The following is a 23,655-nucleotide window of genomic DNA, read 5'->3' as shown; positions in this document are numbered from 1 at the left end:
GAGCTACGACAGCCATCACGTGAACACGAGGAACAAGTATGAGAGTAAAAGGCTATCACAGGACCGTAGAGTAGGAAGTCAGAACGTAGGTAGGCCTTGGATGGATGGATCACTGGGCAGCAGAACCAACACCAGCAACCGCTCACCTGTGGGATCTTCACTTGAAGCCTAAAGCATTCCTAAATGAAACCTGTTATGATTCTAACACACTCACCACAAAAAGAGGTCGTGGCCAGTCGGCTTCTCTCCAAAGGCGGTGCCCACTTACTCCACATCCCGTGGCAGGCTGGGTAGGTCACACCCTGGCAAAATGGTGGGAAACAGATGATTTGATTTGACTGCAGTTTCTGTTTGTGTTTAAAATGTGGATCCTGAGTCTTTAACACAGGCTCCAATATAAACACTCAATTTATAGATACCAAATATCATGCTACTTTGACTGACAGCACAGATGCTCAAATTGAAATGCCACTTCAAATGTAAGCCTGGCGGGGAGTGGGGAGAGGGCCTTCGTGTTTCACATTATACAGAACATCACCATAGAAGGGGACTCCCGCAATCAGCTGGTCCATCCTTTCATTTCAAGATACATAAGCTGAGGCTTAGTGCCATTGAGTAACCAGACTAGTCCTCGTGGCTGCAATTCGATGTTCTTTCCACCACATCAGTGTTTTCAGAAACATGGTATACGTCACTCTAGTGGGCCTGGAGTAGGATTTGAGGTGCCCTAACAACCTGCACTTTTTAATGTAACTGTGACACATATATCCTACCACACTTCAGAAAAAATGTAACTAGCACAGCAAACCCGTGATTTCAAAGACGTGGTTGCTTCCAATGAGGTTCTGTGATTTTACATTTTCTGGAACCTGGGTATGCAGATTTGTTCGCATGCTTTCTCCAGCTACCTTCGCACTACAATGTCAGAGTGGCGGAGTCAGCAAAGTCCCCCGGCCGTATTATGCTGCCAAGTTAAATCTCTGCGTAAGACTATGCTCTTGAAAATCTACAGCTTCCCTAATAAATTCATTTGAACTGCTTCTGTGGGAAGAGCCCTTGTTATGTGACCTGTAGATCTGGGGCTTCAGTTTCATCATTAAATGAAAAGCGTGGGGTTAGATAATCTCCAAGATCATTTCTTCCTCAGCTAAAATTCTGCGCTCTATGAAATGGCCCTTTATTGTATTTAAATTTGGAATTACACAATGTTTTAAAAGTAATGTATTAATAACTGCAGTCACAGCCAGAGAGTTGGGATAGCAATACAAGGTGGAAGACGAGAAAACTGAGTAAAAGGAGTTCTCTGAAGAGAACTCTTGGATTTCCTAAAGGACTACGTCTCCAGCGATATCAGAAACAGTTGAGGAAAGAAGCTCCTACCTCTACTAGACCTTGCAAAATTCTGACACACATGACGCAGCCGTAGTGCACTCTGGCTGCAGAAGGAATGAACATGTTCAAGGTCGATGTTAAGAAGATGGCGGCTCCAAAAACCCTGAGGGACCAAAATACTGTGTTACTGGGCAGGCCTGCTCATGGATGGGGCACTTCGGTAAACAGCAGAAACGAGCCTAATGGTCCACGGAAGACCACTATGGGAGTTAACAGAAAGAAAAATAGAGGTGTTACAGTCTGGTGTGTCCCAACCGAGACTGCTGGGCCACTTTGATTTGCAAGCTCCAGTGCCTGGACCAATCACAGGCATGTTTTTGGCAACACAGGGATGTCCTGCCCGGATGAGGTCCTGACACTGGATATTGACCAGCATGGGGTGAGCTTGCTGGCGACCCACCATTCTCCTTGGTTCTACCCAACTGACACATTCTATTACCTCGTGACTTGTGCACATTTGGGTTGTGTCTCCTGCTTCACAGTTCTGCTCTCACTTTACCAGGAGGGGATACGGACCATCTGAGAAGCATCTGTCCTGTGCCCTGGGACCAGCCAAGCACAGAACAGACTGTGTACCTGTATCAGCCCCCAACTTTCTGCCCCATGCCACCTGCTTCCTCCTCCCTGCCTTAACCAGTGTGTCCTGGGGAAAGAGAGCAGGCAGCATTTTCTTCCTTTCTCACACATGCCAATGATGCTGCAGCCCATTTCACAGGCTGGGAAATTATGCATGATTTCTTTTGGGGGCAGAAGTATAAGAAGTAACCTGAGAGACCACAGGGGCCAATATTTTATCACTTTCTAAAAAGAATATAATAGGTACATGACAATACACAGGACACAAATTAGATAAGAACACAAGTAAATATAGTCATGCTTATATGTAGTGAGATTTTTCTGGTAGTGTTTTATATTGCAACCTAATACATCCTCATACACACAAATGTAACTGAAACAAGTTTCAAAAACCAAAACTTAAGTGTGTAATGAACTATTTTTTATTGTTTTATTCTATTTAACTATCTTCTATTTACCTCTGTTCCTCTCTTTTTTAGCAAATGCCCATTGGTAAATAATTACATTGATTTTATTACCATCTAAAGACTTGTGTTTTAGAATTTGAAAAACACTGCTTTAGCCCTGGCCAGTGTGTCCCAGTTGGTTGGGCATCGTCTCGCAAAGCAAAAAGTTGCAGGTTCAATTCCTGGCCAGGGCACATGCCTGGGTTGCTGGTTCACCCCGGAGCGGGAATGTAGGAGGCGACTGATTGATGTTTCTCTCTCACATTGATGTTTCTCTCTCTCTCTCTTTCTCCCCACTCCCCTGTCTCTAAAAATAAATAAAATCTTTACTAAAAAAACACACACACAAAAACACTGGCCCTGGTTGGTGTAGCTCAGTGAATTGAGCCTGGGCTATGAACCAAAAGGTCACCGGTTCAATTCCCAGTCATGCCTGGGTTGCCAACCAGAGTGGGGGCCGCACCACAGGCAACCACACATTGTTGCCCTCTTTCTTCTTCCCTCCCCCTCTCTAAAAAATAAAGAAATAAAATCTTTAAAAATATTCTTTGAAAAAAATAAAAGTAAAATAAAATAAAAACACTGCTTTATCAAGTGCACACTTCACAAAATCCACAGATACAAAGTCACACAGGACACATCATTGGAAGGGACCGGAAATACTTAGCGCTCTCTTTTTCTAGTACATGGACACCCTACCTCTCCTCCAAGCAACCATCCTCTTTTGCTTGAGTGACAGAACTCACTGCTTCTTGTGGTACCTCATTCTGTCCTGGCTACTTGTAAGTGCTCAAACACCTACTATGGAATCTCAGGGACATTAAAGACATCCTGCATTCTAGAGGCCAGACCCTACTGCTCACATGACAGAACCTGCATGGTACTGCACGTCATTTACACAGGATCACAGAATGTCCCTGGTCGAAGGGAGCTCAAACCCAACCTAATCCACGCTTTATTTCACAGGTGTGGAAACTGCGGCCCAGAGCAGCAAGGAAGGTGACTCAGTAGAGATCACCATGGGAGTTACTTAGGGTCCAAAAACTGTTTTTCCTAACTCAGAGTCAATTGTTCTTTTTACTACATTATCACTTAAAAAATTACGAGATAAACTAGATTAAATAAAAGGAGACTCTCAAGAACAGGATCACATGGGATTGATATCTGTGAATCACATCTATTGGAATGGCCCCTCTCTTTCCCCCTGGACCCCCAAACCAAGCGCCAGCGCTGCAGACTTGGTAAAACTACAAAGCCATGCTACGAACCATGCAGCACCCATGTTACATACGTATACCTTACCTGTTAGCGGCAAACTTGTTCGAAATGAAACCGCCTGGAATTTGGGTCACAATATAACCCCAGAAAAAAGATCCATGGATAAAGCCCACTGTCTCCGGATCCCAATTAAACTGTGCCATCTGAAAACGAGAAACCGGACACACTGGTGTTCGTCAGAAAGCACCTGACCACCATTTGTAACTGATGATTCTGTATAAGAACCCCACCAGTCCCTTCTTCCCCTCCTTTATTCAACAACTGTTTACGGAGGGCCTCTTGTGTGCTTGGGACGCAGCAGTGAACACACCAAAGTACCTACTCTAAAGGAACTCACCTTGTAGTAAGAGACTGTGCTCAAATTTAAATATATGGATAAGTTTAAATATAAATATACACAATATATCATAAGGAAATGATACATATATATGGTGTGTGCATATATATACCCACCAAATATATATATACATACCATATATGTACCAAATATATATATATCATATACCAAATAAAATGTTTATATGTACACATGTATATGGATAGATATGAGGCCCACTGGGAAAAGTCCGACCATTGTTAATATAACAACAGTTTGTGTGACATTAATGTAACCTGGCAGCCAAGGAGAGTGGACTAGAATGCATACCTGTGAACAATGACAACTTCACTATACTAGCTATTGAGTGAGCATGTGTACTGTGTGGCCATCACATTCAAAATGACTGAGCAATGAATCTGCATCATATTTTGTGTTAAGCTTCAACATTCCTCTGTAGAAACTATTTGGATGATTCAGAAGGCCACAGCTATGGGCAACTGGTGATCAACAGCTTCATCACGACGATGCGCCTGCTCATGCATCATGTCTCAGGCAGAGTGTTTTTGGTGAAACATCAAATCACCCAGGTGACTCACCACCCCCCACAGCCCAGATTTGAAACCCTGCAACTTCTGGCTTTCCCCCAAACTAAAATCACCTTTGATTTCAGACCATCAGTGAGATTCAGGAAAATACGATGGGGCAGCTGATGGCGACTGGGTGAACTGTGTGAGGTCCCAAGGTGCCTCATGTGAAGAGGACTGAGGTGTTCATTGTCCTGTGTACAATGTTTCTTGTATCTTGTATGTTTCTTGTATGTTCTTCAATAAATGTCTCTATTTTTTATAACACATGGCTGGATACTTTCTGGACAGACCTCGTATATACCAAATAATGATGAATGCCAAGAAGAAAATAAAACAGCTTGTGAAGTAAACAAAAAATAAGTTCTAGGTTTACTAGGTTATTTACTTGGTTATGCAGATGCCAGTTTTGAGAGAACACAAAGGGAATGAGAGCCTTAAGTTTCTCACTTCTTAGAAAGGATAATAAAACCTACCCTACCTACTCATAAGATGTATGGAGAGAAATGACACAGATATTTATGGTAGGTTATCCATCGGCTTAGAGCTTTGGCATTTAACACATGTAACACTGGGATGTAACGTGGACTCAATAAATGTCAGCAGTCGCCATTGTTGTGGTGATGATGAGGACAGCAATAAAACACCCTCCCACCAGGCTTAGGCCGTGGAAAGCAGGATTCGCTGAGGCTGGAGTCCATTTCCTCACTGTCTCTCCAGGCCAACTTATTCATTCTCCCAGACTCCCTGCAAATGTCCTTTCCTCTGAGCAGGCTCCCCAGTGTCCCCGAACTGATGGGGTCACTTTTTCCTGCACTTGTTCCACAGACCTCTGTCCTTACAGCCAGAGCACCTTCCCTACTGTGCTGTTCTAAACTAGCCACTCACGTGTGCATCCGCCTCCCACACTGCGTGGCAGGCCACTCGGAGGGCGCAGGTCTGTCCCCGTCACTTGATAGCCTCAGGACCTAAAACAAGTATCTGGAGCACAGGAGGCACATGCAAATAGTTGCCAAATGAATAAATCAATGGCTTTGTAAAGGACTGATATCAAAATACAAGATGTTCCTATTATGGGGTAAGATCCTTAATTATCAATGTACTAACTTCCGTGACAGTTTGTTTCCCTATCACAAACTGTTACTTATTTATTTGCTCATTTATTCAACATTCACCTTAGAACCTCCTGGGTGCTAGGTCAGGTGCCAGACAGTGTAAATACAAACTCAAATAAGAATTGCCTTTGCTTCTAGGAGATCACAGCCCAGGTAACACTGGCCTGTACTCTGTAGTTTCCATTTTGCAGACTGAGAAGTCAAAATCCCAGAGTAATAACCATTAATTCAAATCAGCTCACCACATTTTTATTTCAGGCTACCTGGTGCTGCACCTTGTTCTAGGCACAGGGGTGCATAGCAGTGAACAGCAGCAGTCATCGCTGCCTTCGTGGAGATGCCAGCGGGGATGGCGGAGAGTCAACAAGCACGTACTGTGTTGGGTGGTCATCAGGGATGACAGGGTGAGAAGGGAAAATAAAGAAGGGGACAGGAAACACTGGGTAGGAATCGAGTAGGCTGTGATTTTAGATAAAGTGGCCAAGAAAGACTTCACAGAAGAGATGAGTTTTGAGTAAAGCCCTTAGAGAAGGGAAGGGAGTAAGTCGTGCATTCATCGTTTGAGAGGAGAGATTTTTGGGCAGAGGCACAGCAAGCGCGGGGGCCCCGAGGTAGGGGGTATCTCGTGTATCAGAGGAACAGCAGGATGACAGTAGAGCTGGAGGGTGATGAGCAAGGGAGAGGAGAGTCGGAGTTTAGGTAAGAGAGGTTCAAAGGATGACGGGCCTTTGAATCATTATAAGGACTTGACTTTTGCTCAAAGAGATGAAAATCATTGGGAGCTTGGAGCAGAAGAGAAACATGATTTTGTTAAGGTACATTCCATGTATTTCCTCCTTTAATCCTTATAATATCTAAAGGTAATTACTATTAGCTCCTTTTTTTTTTGTAGATGAGAAAATTGAGGTTTAGGAAGAATAACTTACTTGCCCATGGTCATACTAGTTACAAGTTACTGGTTACAACAACCAGTTACAGGAAAGCTGAGATAGAGACCTCTTACCTGCCTGGCCCCACACATTATGTTCTTCCCACTGCTTGAAAACCCTTGACTTTCTTGCTAAGAAGTAGAGACTTGACTTCTTTGCCTTGAGTCACAGAATAGCCAAGGTTCCAAGGCAGAGGAATCCACTTCATCCAGTGGCTGACTGCCAATCACACTGTCCCTTGCTCATGTCTTTCTCTCTGAGGGGAGGATGCTCCTGTCCATTCTCTGAAGGACATGACACACAAAGAGGGGCACTTGGCTCTGCTGAGAATGGACTTTCATCATCACTTGAGCCCCAGTAGAACCCCAATGGCCCCCAGTATGACCATTAGTGCAAGCCAAGCACTGTGTGGGGTGGTAAAAATGGTGCCTAAGAGATACATACAAATACCTGGAACCTACGAATGCTGCCTTGCTTGGGAAAAGGGTTTTGTTGACGTGATAAAGCCAAGGATCTTGGATGAATTACCCAGATGAATTATCCAGCTGGGCCCTAAATCCCATGACAAGCATCCTCCTAAGAGAAAGGCATGGGGAGATTTGAGACAGATAGAAAAAGGTCGTGTGAAGATGGGCAGAGACTGTAGTGATACCGCCAGGGCCAAGGAAGCCTGGAGTCACCAGAAGCTGGAGGAGGCTAGGATGGATCCTCTCCTAGAGCCTTTGGGGGGAGCACAGCCCTGCTGACACCCTGATTTTGGACTTCTGATCTCCACAAGTGTAAGATAATACATTTCTCTGGTTTTAAGCACCCATGTTTGCAGTAATTCATTATGGCAGCCTTAGGTAACTAACATAGGTACTTAATATATTAGTACCAAATTACCTCATTTGCTCTACAAACCAGGTCTCTTATTCCCATTTCACAACAAGGGCAATGACAGTTAGCAAAGAATTGTCAGAAATGCCGATTCCTGTGTTCCTGCTCATGTGTCCTTCTAAGAGGACCCCCCACCTCCTGAACTACCATGGGCCTCTCCCCTGCTGAGTGGACATCTGACTAGAGAGAGGTGAGGCTGGACTCAGCCAGACACCCTCTGTCTCTCTCTCTCCCCTTCTTCTGCCTCTTTCTCTCCAATCCGAACCCAGAGATTCTAGTTAAACGGTACTGAACTGAAACAAGTCCCATTGACAAGGCAAAGGCTCGAGGAACTTCAGCATTGGAGAGCAGTGAGAAACCATGGGAAAGGACAGGAAATGGTCCCTGGAGAGACCCAGAGAATGGAGCAGACGCAGAGAGGCGCAGAGGAGAGACTGTGAGGAGTGAACACACTGGAGACCCTCGTAAGGATCTGCTAGTTCGCATGAGGCCCAGCTCTGCTCTGGCCTTCCTGGCAGGGCCTCTGTTCATGCCTCAGGAAGAATTACATCAAGACCCCTTTTCCTCCTCATGGTGGAGAACAGCCTGGATTTCAGTCCCAGCCCAGGCTAGGCCTGCCAGTCCAGGGCACAGGCCGCACAAACTTACACAGCAGATCTGCTGTCTGCCCTTCACTTTCACAAGCTCCCCTACAGCCCTACCATAATTCCCTTTTTAACTTCAACTGGTGTCACTGAATTTCTGTTCTTTGTAAGCAGCATTCCTTTACAAGGACACAGGGGCAACTTGCTCAAGGTCTCAGCACTAATTATCAAGAGTCAAGGTCTAAAACTAGGTCTGGCCAGTCCCAAAGTCTATCCTCTTAACCTTACAGAGTTCACGAGTCATGGGAAGGAGTCTGGACTTTTCCTGAGGGTAATGAGAAATAACTGCAGTTTCTCAAACTTCAGTCATTTATTGATTGCTTACCATATGCTAGATTCCCATGTTTTACAACTCCTAATTATTAAACTACAAATGATTATTTACACAACAGCTAAAACTATCTCCTATCCCAGTAGTAATAGAATATATATTATATATACCACACATTTTTAAGACCTACCTATTCATCCTGCTTAATTCTTGCACTCTTTCTACAATGAGGATTTAAAATGATCTCAGTGCAAAATGTCTAGATTTCCCTCCATGGAATGAAAAATCGAACAAACAACATTTCCAGCCACCCAGGGCCTTTCTTTTTTTTTTTTTTTAAAGATTTATTTATTTATTTATCTTTTAGAGGGGAAGGAGAGAGGGAGAGAAACATCAATGTATGGTTGCCTTTCGTGCATCGCTTGCTGGGAGTTGGCCTGCAGGGAACCAGCCTGCAACCCAGGCATGTGCCCTGACTGGGAATTGAACCGCGATCGTTTGGTTTGCAGACCTGCGCTCAATCCGCTGAGCTACGCCAGCCAGGGCCAGAGCTTTTCTTAATACAGTCAGTGAAATACCTTTGTCAGCAGGCTGATCACTCTCAGCTGATGTCTAAGTTTTGTTCTACTCGGATGGAAGAGAAATAGCCAAACCACAAATTGCAGTTGTGTTAAGAGTTCCTGAACTTCTCCAACACAACTCCACTCAACTTCTACTTCGGAGGCCAGTGAAAATGATTTTAGATCTTAATCTGGGTCTCTAAGACTCCAGAGGGCAAAACCACAGAAACTAGAGAGCACACACCAGTATTGTTCCTGAGGTTTACCAAAATATCTTTTGCATATGCCTCAGGGCAGACTCTATTGAACTAGACCTGTCTTTGCAAGCGACAAAGGCAAACCAGCATCTCACTGGGATCTGGGCCTTAGAAGACAAGTTTTAATTATCCATCCTCACTCACAGAAGGCTGGGAGGATGCATGTGATACACATCAGAAACCTTGCTTATGTACATCACTCTTTATTTAAAAAGTGCATGCCAGGCTCCCCACAACTTGAGAGCGCTCCCCTCCTCGCCTAAAAAGAAATGAACAGATTCAGCAGTGAAATAAAAAAGAGGCTGGTTAGGAGAATCTCCATGGAGTTCTTTTCTTCTAGCAGAATAATCTCTTAGATTAAAAAAAAAAATCCTACAGGCCAACTAAAGGGTTCTTTTTAATGCACTGAAACTGAATTTTCACAAATCAGCAGTTGGGGCAGGAACTTGTCCGGGCAAAGCTAAGAGGTGGAATGAAGGAAAGCGTTCTGCAGTCAAGTCTGGGAAGTACAGCAGGTCACAGCTGCCTTTGGAGCGTCTCAGACCAGATACCATATGGTCCCACTTATAAGAACCCAGCACAGTGAGGGCTCCCACTTCACAAGAACAGTGACTTGCCAGACCAGTTTGGAGAACTCTGGTCTAAATATTTTTCCAGTTGTGGGCGGGGCCAGACCAGACAACTTATTAGATGCCTCTCTGCCAACGAAGGGGTTTCCGCATGAGCCATTCCAATGCGTGTGTCAGTACAAGGAAACATGTACTTATTGGGTATCCACTGGGCGTATATTTTCATCTTTTTTCAACGATTTGAGGCCTATTATTTAAAAAACAAATCAGATCTTTCCAGTGATTTATAAAAACAATACTACATAAGCCACATCAGAGTATGCTCCCTTATGACCACAACAGCCCTTGACCTGGGGCCTGGTGTTTCTAGCCACGTCAATCCCGATCCACTGGAAGATCACAGCTAAACAGTGACCAATCTGGAGCACAGATTTTATTGTCTTGCCTCTACTTAAAGCCCACCCGTGACTCCCTGCAGAGTTTACCGAGCTTTACATGATCTGGCCCCTTTTCACCTTGCTGCCTACATCTTCTGATGCTCACCCCCACACTCTGCTCTCTTTTGGGGTTCTCAACCTGGACCCTGTGAATGGAATCCTGTGGACCTATGACCTTGGATGGAAAAACATCAGCATCTTAATTTCTACTAACTACTAACTGAAATTTAGCATCTTCTGTGATTATGGATGTAGATAACAAACAACTATGGTCATATCGTCAGTCCCTATGACTATTACCACCTCAAACTATTGTTTCCAGTTCAAAATTCAAAATCACTGTGATGTTTAGACCCAATGCTAGATTTTTTTCATCTGATATGTTGAGACAGAAGCTTGCATGTTTCTATATAGCCAATTTTATTTTTAAATATTTTGATACCTGTGTTGTAACTTTCCCTTATAATCGCATATATGTAATTTTAACAATTTAAAATGTTATTTTGACAAAGGGTGCATAAGACTTCACCAGGTTGCCGAAAGAGGGCCATGACACAGAAAAGAGAAACTCCTATCTCAGTTCTAAACTCACCTCTCCCTCCTTCCCTCCCTCCCTCTTTCCTCTTATTCCCTCCCTCACTCCTTCTCTTCCTCCCTCCCTCCTACAGTCTTTGACAGTTGCTCCTTTCTCTTCAAAGACTCTTCTGTCCACCCCACCAAAACCCTCTTTGTCAAATTCCTCCTCATCTTTCAGGTCTAGCCATCACTTTCTCTGAGAATTCTTTCACAATATCAATTTCTGTATTAGCCCCCCCTCACCTGTATGATCCTGAGCATTCTGATCACCCGAACAAGCACCTAGAACCCCAAATTGCCATCACTTGCTTGCAGTGATGTTGTTCAGCACCGACCCCCATCACCTTGTAGACTGCCCGGCACACGGATGCCCTTTTATACTTTTTGTCGCCTCAGTGAATGAGGTACAGACCTTTCTTTCACAGAGTAAAGAATTGGCACAGGGATGGCCAAAAGCACTCCCACCAGAGACTGACACTGACCCGAATTTCCGGTTTTCCATCAACATAGACAGTGCTGTTGTTGACCATTTCCACAATGGCCACGCCAAGGTTGCACCGGATCCCAAAGGAAATGCAGAATCCCAGCCCACTCATGATGGCGATGATGTAACGCTTGGGGATGCCACAGCACTGGCAGTCGCAGAGGGGGGCGCTCTGCCTGGACGCCGGCACTGGCCTCCCGTCTGCATTCAGCTCGATGTTATTTTCTTCCTCGTTGGTCCCATCGATTTTTCTACAGTGGAAAAAGAATGGGCAGAGAAGGAAGGTCAGGATTAAAGCAAAATCAAAATGTACCATTCAAAAAGAAAAAAGGTACCCAGAAAAAATAGAGAAACACAAAGTAGGAGGCAGCCTGCATTTTAAAAATGTTATTACCACCATAATTCTTATTACTAAAATACATTAAAATGGTTAAAATGACTGATATTCTGGATACTGCGTTGCACTTTTGATGGCTAACTAAGTCATTTCAATCCCCTAAGAACCCCATGAGGTCGGCAGTGTTAGGGTGACACGTGTAGGTGAAGAAACTAAGTCACCCGAAATGGGATGCAGGCCCAAGACCAGAGGCTGTGTCTGCAACAATGTGCTTCCCTGAGTTTCTTCCCGAAGGTTATGGATAGACTTTGTCCACATTTGCATGAGCCAGCTCGCCGTTAGGTTTGACCTTCATGTTGAGGTCACTGAAGCTTGCTAAAAAGATATACAGTAGAAAATTAATTCATTTGCAGGTTCTTTCCTTTCCTTCTTTTTCTAAGTCTTAATAAAATGCTATGTGGAGGGAGGGAGGCACATTTTCCATCACAGCACACACCCAGCGGGGTGTGTCTGTTTTCCTCCTCAAGTGGTTCTTCCAAGGAGGTGGTACTCTGGCATCTTTTAACCAGACTATAGGATTTTTTCCCTTGACTTCTATAGGTTCAGGTTATGGTATGTCCATTTTAGTGAATTTACTCTCTTCTTAAAAATAAGTAATTGGGCAAACTGAACACTGTCAGTTATAAAAGGAACTGTTTCTACCCTTGCACATATTATAACCCTTCTGGCTTATTCTGAAAAATCTGAAGATCTGGAGTGATTGGGCCCCTATTCTCTCCGGGCTCCCCGGGCTTCCTATTTCCTCAAGTCCCCAGCACTCCCTGCTGTCACTCCGATACTGACTTCAGTTGCCATTTGACATCCCACTTGCACTGGTGCTTTCCTTCCAGTTAAAACGAAGAGAAAGGAAAATATGTTGTGTGCACATTTCTCTACCAGAAGTAGAGAAAAAAATAAGACTAGGAATAAACATACAACGCATAGTCAACCACCATTCACAGACACCCAAAATCTCAACTGCCCCTAGAAAGCTTGAGCCCTGCCTTCCCAGCACAGAAAATTACTTTTTCTATGCTCCCTTGCAGCTATGATACTGATATGTAATGTATATAAATCAGTAGCACTTGAGTGGAATTTAGACGGTGCAGGGAGCAACAAGAGGAAAACGCTTTGTGCAGGAGAGATGGCAATGCAAACAAGGGCAGGTGGAGAGGCAGCAGGTCCCGCTCTGACTGCTGGACCAGACCATGAGGGACCAGACCATGATTAGCGCTCAGAGGCAAGCACTGGTGGTAGGATGTAACAGCTTCTCTCCTGCCTTTTCCTCGGGGTTGGAGCGTCCTAATGTGCTTTACCGAACTGCATACCACTTAAGCTAGAGTAGATTCCATTGATTGCAACTAAGGACTTGGAATGGTATTGCATGTTTCTTTATGGAAGTGGGAGCTCTTTCTGTGCTGATATGTAAAGTGTGTCTTTGTTTAAAAAAATACAATAGGTCCTGCTTTACTCTCTCAGTATTGAGCCTTTGGACTTTGGTCTTTTAAAATTTAAGAAACACATAGAGGATTTAGTTATTGTAAAGATATTTGGGGAACACTAGAGAAAAAGAGAAAATAAACCCTTGATAAGAAAATATGCAGCCAGACTAGGAGAAGATAAGAGATGGTTACAAGAGGGAAGGCTGAGAGTCTAAAAGCTGAGGGGCCCTGTGCTCTGCTTTGTGAGCAGAGCCTTTAAGGTGGGGAGTCCCTAAAAGACAGTTGAAGGAAGCAGACTCTCAGAGTGAGAGCCTGGAGTCTGATTTCTCAGTAGCTGGCCATCAGTGAAGACCCCACCACTGGTGGGAGGTGGAGTGTTGACAGTTCCCGGCACGTGGTGCTGGTGGAAATACTGCCTTTTACCTGTGGTGACCTGGGTTGGAATGCAGGTGGAAAGGGATGAGCGTGCGGGTCCGTGCAATATCGCTGGTGATGGGGGAGGTATGGAGAAACATCGATTTACCCACGGAGTTCAGCGGCTATTGTTAAATGCCTTTGATACTTTGAAAAGAGAAAATAACAGGATTCGGACAATCAATCCTTAGTTTAAAGCAACGTGCAAGAGTCCGTTGTTTGTCACCATTTTAGGAGACCCTTCTCTCTTGCAGCCGGAGGGCAGATAGAACTGAAGTTCAGGCACAAGACTTCACTGTAAAAATGGCAGAAGCATCTCAGAGAGTGGGCTGGAGTTAGTGACTTGCTTCCAAAGAACGCAAAGCAGAGAAACCTGGCAACCACTGCTTAACTAAGCAATCGATGTTAGCATCACTAGTGGTAGGTCATGTGGGCAGCATGGACGCCCTGATAGGATGTGATGAGAAAGGCGTTTCGCCTCTGTAGTATTCTTCCTTTAAAAAAAAATCACAATCCTACTCTAATCATAAGAGAAATATCAGATACACCTAAACCGAAGGACTTTTTACAAAATACCCAGTCCGTATTCTTCAAAACTGCCTAAGTCATGAAAAACAAGAGAAGGCCGAGAGACGGTCGCAGATCACGGGAGACTAAGGAGGCATGACGATTAAGTGCAGTGTGGTATCTGGACTGGATCCTGGACGAGGAAAAACGACATTGCTGGGACATGTAATGGAATTTTAATAAAGTGTGGCATTTAATTAGTAGTGCATGAATGTTGATGTCTTAGTTTTGACAAATGTACCACAGTAAAGGAAGAAGTTAACATAAGCTGAAACCAAGTAAGGAGTACATGCAGAGAAAATCTCTGTTCTTTCTCTGCAACTTTTCTGTAAGTCTACAATGATTCCAGAACAAGAGCTTAGCTTTTAAAAAAAACAGCAGAACTCCAGAGAAGGTGGGATTCTGAGCTTAGGCAGGTCTCTTACACCAAAGCTGAGATGCTGATAAGAACTGGGATTCTGAAAACTCCAGATAAGAGGGTATCTGAGGCTTGGATTAGGGGATACCCGCACTCAAACACCTAACACCCTAAATTCCTCGGAAACCTCTGAACCTACAGAAGTGGCCACTTCCCCTTGTTGGAAGGTATATATAAGTCCCTCCTCCCCTTACTTATAAATTTGGCAAAACCTCAGACATGGCAATGTCTTATAAGGCAATGCTGACCCTCTTCCGAATCTACTCCTACCTCCCTGCCAAGGGGGGGTTGGTTGAACTGTGTCCTCCCAAAAGACATGTTCAAGTCCTAGCCTCTGACAAGTGTGAACGTGACCCGCTTTGGGGAATCCTAATTCTTTTCATGGTGTCCCCATGAAAAGAGGGGAATTTGAACACGTAGATTCAGAAACTCAGGGGAGAAGGCCACGTGAGGCCACGTGAGGCCACCAGAGGCAGTGGCGGAAGCACTGTGCCCACAGGAACGCCAAGGATGACCAGCCACCACCAGAAAGGAGGAAGCGGCAAAGATGAGTCCTCCTTCAACGCCTTCAGAGAGGGTGACCTTGCCGACTCCTTGATTTTGGACCTCCAGCCTCCAAAATTGGAAGAAAAGAAGTAAACTTAAGCCCCCCAGGTTGTGGCCCTTTGTTACAGCGGCCCCAGGAAACTGACAAGGGACATTCTCCCGCAACACAGGATTGGACATCCTGGCAAAGGCCCAGGCAGTGGTTCCAAGAAGCTGCTAGTGTGGCTCTCAGAAGGTTAGACAGAGTAGAGAGGCTGAGAGGAACCCGATGACTTTTTTTTTTTAATTATAATTTTGTACTAGTTTCTAGTCATGATTACACTGTGGTCACTGCAGCTTTTTAAAGATAACTTGAGAGTTTCTCGTGGTTCAGTAATCGAGCAGGGCACACCTTTGATGTGAATTTGACTGCCAGTGACTTCTGCTGACTGCCCCCTTTTAATCAGAACCTGAACGTGGGGATGTGGTGAAGTGAGGTCATGGTTTGATTCGTGTCCAACAGCATTCTGCTTGCCATTCATACCACTTTGAAGAGAGACTACTCAAGGACACCACAGGAGCACCCGCTCCTGGGTCCAAGGGTCTACTTCCTCTCTTTTCCTTCAGTGTCCAATAAACCTAAATTATAGGCTTATTTCACTTTTAATGTCTGTTGTATCAATTACTGAATTTGACTGAACCATGTGAGTGAAGTATTGAGGACTAATTGGCTTTCTTCTATTCCTTGAGCTAAAATTTCAATGTCTGTTATTTAGAATATAAAAATTCATGACATGTTTTTAATGTTGACCATACTCTTCAATAAATAGGTCTCTCTGTAACTGTTTGGTTTTTTAAGAGCAATGTCAGAACTGTTATGGCAGGTTATAAAGGGATCAAAACATGCAAAGTAGAGATGCTACAATGGATTTACTATATAAGACCAGAAAATCCACAAGGTAACTAGACTCCTCAGGAGGCCTGAGCCAATACCCCCTTCACCAGGGCAGTACAGAATGTAGTGGGGACAGGCCACCAGCAAGAAGCTCGGCCGTGGCCGTGCTATGCGGGTTGAAGACAGTAGGAGGTGCGTAGCAGAACGGGGCTCCCTAGTGGCAGTCCGAATGATAGAATCCTGGAGTAGCAGAGGCCAGTGGCAGCACTTTAAAGATCAGAGATGGGGGTTGGGGAGGTGAGGGGGTGGAGGGATTGAGCAAAAAGGAAAAAGGACTCATGGGCATGGGCAACGGTGTGGTGATTGCTGGGGGCAGGGGGGCACAAGGAGACTAAATGGTAATGGCCAAATATATGTAATACTGATTAAATTTTGAAAAAGAACAGAGACAAGGGCAACAAGTCAGAATGACAATTGAGAGACCTGACTCACAGGAACCAACAGACATGTGGGTGAACCTATGAGAGTACACACAGAGTATGAGATCTCTGGGTTGCATGGAACACACACCAGACAGCATCCACTTGGAAGAGGCACTAAACAGGCTGACTTGACTGGTTGACGTTCTTGAGCTGCTGTTCTCAGCCACCCAGCTCTAGAGCAGCGGAACCAGGAGTAGCCATAGTAACAGAGATGGAGGCTGTGCCTGGGCTCCTACTCACCAGGACAGATCTAGCAACTGCAGCTGTCAGCAAGAAAACTGGGTTGAGCCCCAGTTATGGCCCGACCCCTGAGGAGACAAACCAGCCTCGTGGCCACAGTTGTTTGTACAAGACTCCTTTCATCCTGGAAAGGGTAGCAATTCATCCTCATGGGGGTTGACATATATTCCACATGTGAGTTTGCCCTTTGAGCCTGCTAGTCTCGGCCAGCATCACTACCTGAGGATTTACAGAAACCCGATTAGCAAAGATGGGTTTCCACACAGCACCACCTAAGACTAAGACACCCAACTTACGGCGAAGGAGGAACAGCAGGGGCACACAACAAGGGGACCCAGTGGCCCCACCACGTACTATACCAGCCAGAGGCTGGCAGCCTGCTACAGCTGCGGGAGCCTCTCAATGACGCAGCTGGGGCATCGGGGATGACTCCCTGAGAGGGCAGAGTGCTGCCCTTCGGGATGCAGCATATTCCATAAACCGACGGTTTTGCAGGGAGCCATGTCCCCAGTAGGCACAACAGACTAGGGTCTTGGAAGCAAGGGGTGGAAGTACTGTCACTTGCAGTAACCCACTTGAGGCGTGTCTCATGTCTTCAACCCCAGGTCCTGTGGGTCTGGAAGTCCTGATTCCCGAGGAAGACTTCTTGCACTTTGGAGTATCATGGAAACACCACCGAACACACAGTTGTGACTGCTGCCCAGTCACCATGGAGTCCTCATGCCAAGACCAGAAGCAAGGCCTGGCCGGGGGTTCCCCAGAGTGACAAGAGTAACTGATCCTGATCTTTGAGAGTGGTTAGCGCTGTTGCTTCCTCAATGCAGCAGGAAGACCTATGTGTAGACCTCAGGTGACCCTGTGGGGCATCTCCCGACACTACCTTGTTTAGTTTAACTCAAACACAGCAACCATGGCATGGTAACAATACACTAGTGTTGTAGACTACTCTGCCTGGTCCTAGGAATTGTATCTGTACCCCTAGTGGCTAAGGGCGAGGGACGACCTTTGGAACGCGAGCCGCAGGAGACAAAGCCCATCTCTGGTAGCAAATGCTGCCTCAGTTTCCTCTCCCTGCCCCAAAGCATGGTCGGAAGTCAATGACAGGTAAGACCCCTCGCAGCAGGGGGCAACCTAAGCCAGACCCGATCACTTGGGAGGCCTTCATGGAAGGACTCAGGGGGCTGCAACAAAGAGCAGTGGACTCCCCCCCTCCTTCCCCCTGCTTTGACATAGCCCGAGTCCCCATGTTCTCTGGGAGAAGCGCTTCCTGGCTCTAATCTCCTTAACCCTGAAAACCTGTTGGGGAGAGGTGCAGCTCCTTGCCTGGCTAGAGTGTGTCCTGGAGAAGAATCTGGCGTCACAAAGACTTCCTGATAAACCTGTGAAATCTGCTCAGCTAAGAGTGCTTTCATTCATATGATAAGGGTCCGAGAGGAAATGAGAATGTCTCCCAACGTTTCTGCAACTCCCGTTCCTGACAGACACTGACTCAGACTAAGCCCTCAGATTTCTTTGAAATGTTATCTACTGTTTGATCCTTGCCGCCCTGTATTCCTGTGTATTACAACCCAGTAAAAAACTATGGAGGTGGGGGCTTGAGGCCTTTTTCTCCTCGGAGAAACTGGCCACTGCTGGCCTTTGTCTCCCCTGAGAAACTGGCCACAGCTCACTTCTCCTCCCCAAGCAGATCCGTCATGTACCGGCCATTATTCACCCTCATCCGTGGTACTCAGGGGTACTTGCGAGAGAAGTCGCCCCCACATCTGGCGCTGGGAACAGGGACCCATACAGATTTGGGATCTCCTTCAAGCCAAAGGCCTTGAGCCACGCCACGGACACCCTCATCCGTGGCACTCGGGGGGACTCCCAAGAGAAGTTGCCCCCACACACTAGCCAGGGGTTCAGACCCCTTGGGGAAGCTAACGGCAGTGAGGGGAATTGAAGACAAGTAGCTATGGAGGGACAAGTGGGAGCCGTGGGAGCTGGAACGCATCCTTTTTTTCTGGAAGGTTCCTTGGGAATCATCACCACAGAGTCTTGGAGAAGCTGTACCCAGATGGAGTGTACTTAATTTTGAGAAGCAAGCAGACCTGACTAGTGCAATGAGTAGGCTGCCACAGACACTGCTGTGCACTCCCTGGGTCCCTTTCTCAGGCCAGCACACTTCCAGGGCTGTTGGAAGCTCTCAGCTGCTCCCTTCGCCCACTGCTAAGTGGCCTCCACTGCAAACCCCCGCCCCCCCTGGGGCTGCCCACACGTAGTGACTGACTGGTATAGAGACACACCGGGCTGGCCCCTTGGCTCAGTACCACTAATGCCCCAGAGGCTTCCCACCGTGGTCTGGCCCCTGTGCATTATGCAAGATCACATTCTTGCTTGGTTTTCTCCTTCCCTCTCTTGCTTTACTCCTTTCCTCCCCATCTTTTCAGAAAGAGCTCCCTCTCCCCTCAATAAATCACATCCTAAGACTCATTCAAATCCCTGTCTCAGGCTCAGCTTTCAGAGAATCCTCCCTAACAGAGAGGTGGAGTAAAACAAAGCAGCAAAGACAGACAAGGAGTGGGTGGGAGCAGGAGGGAAGGTGACCTTTATCTTTAAATAGGATGGCCAGGAAAGTCCTCCCTGAAAAGATGACCTTTGAGAAGAGGCTTGAAGAAAGTGAGGGGATGAGCCTGCAGGCTGTTTGGGGAACAAGCTGACATAGCCACGGGTCCAAGGAGTTCCAGCCAGAGTGCGGAGTGTGGCTGGAGTGGGTAAGCAGGAAAAGAATGCCAGAGATGAGTCGGAGACTCCTCAAATCCCACCAGATCTGGTGAGGTCTCAAAGGCCACAGAAAGGACACTGGCTTTAACTCTGAGCGAGGCAAACTGTGGGAGGTTTTGAGCAGGGAAGAGACAAGACCTGACTGCTTTAATAGAATCACCCTGGGGGCAAGGGCGGGAACCAAGTTGCCTGAGGCTGTGCAGGCCTAAGGGAGCCCAGCTCACCTGATCTCAGTGGGTTCATAAGCCTGCCTCTGTCCCTGCAGCAGACAGTGTGCAGAGTTTCAACACACAATCGCTGAGTGCTGAGGATGGGTACAACTCAGGGACTGGTTCCATAACTTTAAATGGAAAATATAAACACTTGAAAGACCAGATTCCCCAACCCCCAGTCTCCCTATGAGAAAAGCCCATACTTGTCTTAAGATCCAGAGGTTGCTGGCTACACTGTAGCCCATAGTAACTCCCTAAAACCTAAATGAGTGGTTAAATTGCAAGACAGCAGGTGAGAAGAGCAAAGGTGCTTGATTAGAGAGGTGGCATAGTGTAATGACTGAGAAAGGTGGGCAGAGAATGTCCGTTTTGAAACCGGCTCTGCTACTTACATGCTGTGTGACCTTTGGCAACTTACTTACCTCTCTGTGCCTCAGCTTCCTCATCTGTAAAACTGATTGTAATTGGCCCCACCTAATAGGGTTGTTAAAATTAAGTAAGTTTACAGTACCTGGAACACAATGTTTGTTATTATCATCCATTACACATAAGTAGAAGATGCCTCCATTGTCATTTAAGTTGGACAAACCTGTATGTCAATTTCTGGACACTCATTTCCAAAGTTAATGCCTTCTATGTCATCTGTTCCGATAATGGGCGGTAAATGAGTGCATCACCTTTCTTCCCACACTTCTAAAACATTATAGCACCTTTAGCTAATAGAATGGCTCAGCTGCTTCTTATTGATGACTGTTCTCGAGAAAACGCCCGACTGGAATCAGCCTCGAGCGCCACCTTCAAACACGCCCCTGTGCGTCTGCCACTGCTCTGACCCCGAGGCACGCTCCGTGATTTAACTCGAGCCTCGAGAGTTCCACGCAGATGACGATCTCAGTCTCCAACACGTACAGACGTCCGTAATTGACCCCGGATGCCAAGATAGAAAGTCAGCATGCCTAACTTCCAAATGTTCCTCGTCCCTTGCAAAACAGAAGACCATGCTTTGTGTGTGTTTGTTTTTTATTATGTTGGATTCTGTCCACTGGCCTAATGGGAAAAATCAACAAGGGAGGGAATGTGCATCGTTAGATGCCAGGCACTTGATGTGGAATCACCTTCCGGACTTGCAGTTAACACCATGTGAGCGGCAGAGCTGGGGGCGCTGGAGGAGTCCTAATTATGGAGCTCCACTCAAAGAGCCTACAGCAGAGGATCAGCTTAGAAGGCTGGTCGAGGGATGCCTCGTTTTCCTTCCTTGGCCAGTGATTTCCCTGCAGGGATCACCGGAAGGAGGGGCTGGAGTCTGGCTTTATTTGCTAAAGTCAGTCTACACCCGTGACAACGGCACTAACACCTAGCGTGCATTTAGGGTGCCCTCTTTCTCAAACACAGTTACCCCTTCGCCTATTTTTCTGTGACTCAATTCTGAGGCAAGGGTTCAGAGTCCTAAACACAGAGCTCAGCTTTGGGTGGAGGCCGCCCAACTTGGAAATCACCGATTTTGTTATATCCCTAAGAAAACCAACTGGTAAAGGGAAGGATCTTCAAGAGGAGCATCCAATCAAACAAAGCAAAGCCAGCTCTTAGGAGAAGTCTCCTATTGAGAAAAAAAAGCAATTAAATTTCAAAAAAGCAATTATAGTTAATGTTGGAAAAGCAAAGTCCTAAGTACTCTTTGTCAAGTGTGTGAGAAAGGAAGACGCAGTTTGGTGAGCGTGACGGTGGCAGTGGTCCAAAGTTGTGGCTCTTATCCCCGACTTTGTCAGAGTCCTTTGTCATCACCTGAATGTGCCCGTGAAGCCACTGCGCCTCCCTTTTGCATTTGTGATCAGAGGAACGGCACCATGATAAGGCGTTACCTGGGGAGAGCTCCACGGAAGGATGAACACTCTTAAAACAATAGGTTATTTTCATCTTGCCCTCTGTTCGGCAGGTCTGTCCTGCTTTCACTGAGCTAGGTTTTCATCCGGACAGGAGAACTCAAGTCTGATTGAAATTGTTTTGTTTTTCATCACTATATTAATAAAGTGCCCAACCCAGTTTTCTGACTGTGAAAGCTCACAGAGAGAGGGACACAATAAAAAACAAAACGGTTTCAATCAGACTTGAGTGCAGGAGCCCCAGTGTTATAAAACAGAAGAAATGGAATGAATCTCAGTGTGCCTAAAAATAGTCCTTTCAAGACTGACATTTTTAAATTTAAGAGATAACACAGGAAAGTTAAAAGAAGATGCCAGGTAACATCTTCACTCATCATGATTAGAAATAATCATTTAAACACATAAAAATCCTAGCCCGGATGTTTTTCTCATTTATTTATATCAGAGAGAGTAAGGGAGTCATTTCACCTTATACGAGAGGACAGCTTATTCACTCGTCAAGAAAACCTAGAAAGGTATTTACTATGTCCATTAAAAAAAATCACAAATTAAAATGTCATCTCAATTCATTCATTTATGGCAAACTCTCCTTTCAATAATAATGTTTTAATTTTTTAATTATATTTTTGTTTGGACAGAAACATTCAATTCAATGATAGTACTTATCATTTTCCCACTGTAATCCTGTAAGATTTTCTGCTTTAAAGAACACTAATTTTTCCTTACGTTCCTCAAACTATTGGTGTAACTACACCTCTGTGAAAACTGCACAATCAGGAACCACTGTATATAGTTTATACAACAAGCTAAACAATTTGCAAACATCTGATTTTCATTTATAGTAAAAAAAGGAATAGTCTTAAAAAATTATTTCAGCTCAAAGCATAACCATATTTACTGGTAAATATGGCTTACCAGTAAATGTAGGATTTCATTCCTTTAGGATTAATAAGGAATATTATTTTCCTGAGTCTTTTCTAATTCAATGCCAAACACACAATGTATAATATCACCATGTCTATCAAGTGCTAATCCTGCTGTATAAGCAAAATGCATGTCTTGGTATTTTCCTAATTCAACCCTGCACTTTTGACCCATCCATCTCTCCCCAGGCACAGTCTGTTGGAGCTACAAGGGGCTTCCAGAAGCCATCTAATCTGACCCACCCTCTCCTTATTAAAATACGGTTTAAAAACATCAAGCAAAATCTCTCAAGCATTGGCAACAGGAAGCTACTCAGAAATGAACCTAAAGTTTGCATTCAAACTTTACCTTTGTAAAATCCCCAATGAATCTCCCACGGCATTCTTCACTCCTTCCTTTCCAGGCTTCAGAATTTTCTCTTTGAAGGTATCAAATGCTTTAAAAGGCATTTTCAACGAGGGACACACCTACAGCTGAGCCACTAACAGCCAGTCTCAGAAACTGTCATCCTTTCTCATTTCCAGCGTGGGGACCACTTTGCTTCCCTTGATGAACACTTCAAAGTCAGTTTTCCTGCAGGTTAACTACTTAAAATCGAAAAGGAGTTGAAACTCAGCCCAGATCTTCCAAGTCGAGGCAACACCCTCCACCCCTCGAATAAAGACGCCGAGGGAGGTCTGGCTGGGAATTCAGCCCCCTGCAAAGCTCCAAGCCCAGCAGCAGCTTGTGGTGCTGTCTCAGGCTGAGCGCAGCCTCGCTCCTTCCCTGGGCTGCAGCTGGGGAAGCTGAAGTGGGCTCCAACCCTCAAGGTGCTCTGAGACCAGCGACACCGGCAACAGCATGTGTGCCTATCTCCAGCCCCTCCTGCCGCTTCTGACCACATCCCCCTCCGGCCTCATTCAGCTTGGCTGTGATCACTGAGTGATCCTTTCCAAGGTGATGCTATAGTAACCAGCACAATACCTGCCCCTCAGCTGCTGGGACTTATTAATGGGCTCTCAGCCAGAGCAGACACCCAGGATGGAGTGTATGAAACATTTACAAGTCCTCTGCATTTCTGAGATCTGGCCCTGCTGACAGGCTCTCAGCCACTACATTATGCCTCTGCGGCTCCTGGTGGGAGCCATGAGCAGTTTCTTAGCCAGACATTAGTGTGGATGTGGTCCTTGGAGGAACACTTGTTCTGGAGGAGGCTAAGTGC

General features: G+C 45.6%; 1 protein-coding gene across 1 annotated transcript in view; it reads right to left on the bottom strand.

Annotated features, from left to right (window-relative positions):
* SLC17A8 (solute carrier family 17 member 8) overlaps window positions 1-23,444 on the bottom strand; it is a 42,636-nt gene extending 19,192 nt beyond the window's left edge. Inside the window, exons 1-5 of the mRNA XM_037068360.1 lie at window positions 22,803-23,444; window positions 11,315-11,567; window positions 3,717-3,835; window positions 1,381-1,495; window positions 215-302 (exon numbers count right to left, since the gene is read on the bottom strand). Coding sequence (XP_036924255.1) covers window positions 215-302; window positions 1,381-1,495; window positions 3,717-3,835; window positions 11,315-11,567; window positions 22,803-22,903 — 676 coding nt within the window. The 5' untranslated portion in view covers window positions 22,904-23,444. The remainder of the gene's footprint in view (window positions 1-214; window positions 303-1,380; window positions 1,496-3,716; window positions 3,836-11,314; window positions 11,568-22,802) is intronic.
* Window positions 23,445-23,655: the final 211 nt, after the last annotated feature.

The sequence above is a fragment of the Sturnira hondurensis genome, unplaced genomic scaffold (assembly GCF_014824575.4).
Source record: "Sturnira hondurensis isolate 20B ecotype Veracruz unplaced genomic scaffold, ASM1482457v3 Scaffold0017436, whole genome shotgun sequence".
NCBI classification, from domain to species: Eukaryota; Metazoa; Chordata; class Mammalia; order Chiroptera; family Phyllostomidae; genus Sturnira; species Sturnira hondurensis.
Note: the sequence above shows the minus strand (reverse complement) of the source record. Positions and strands in the feature narration are given on the sequence as shown.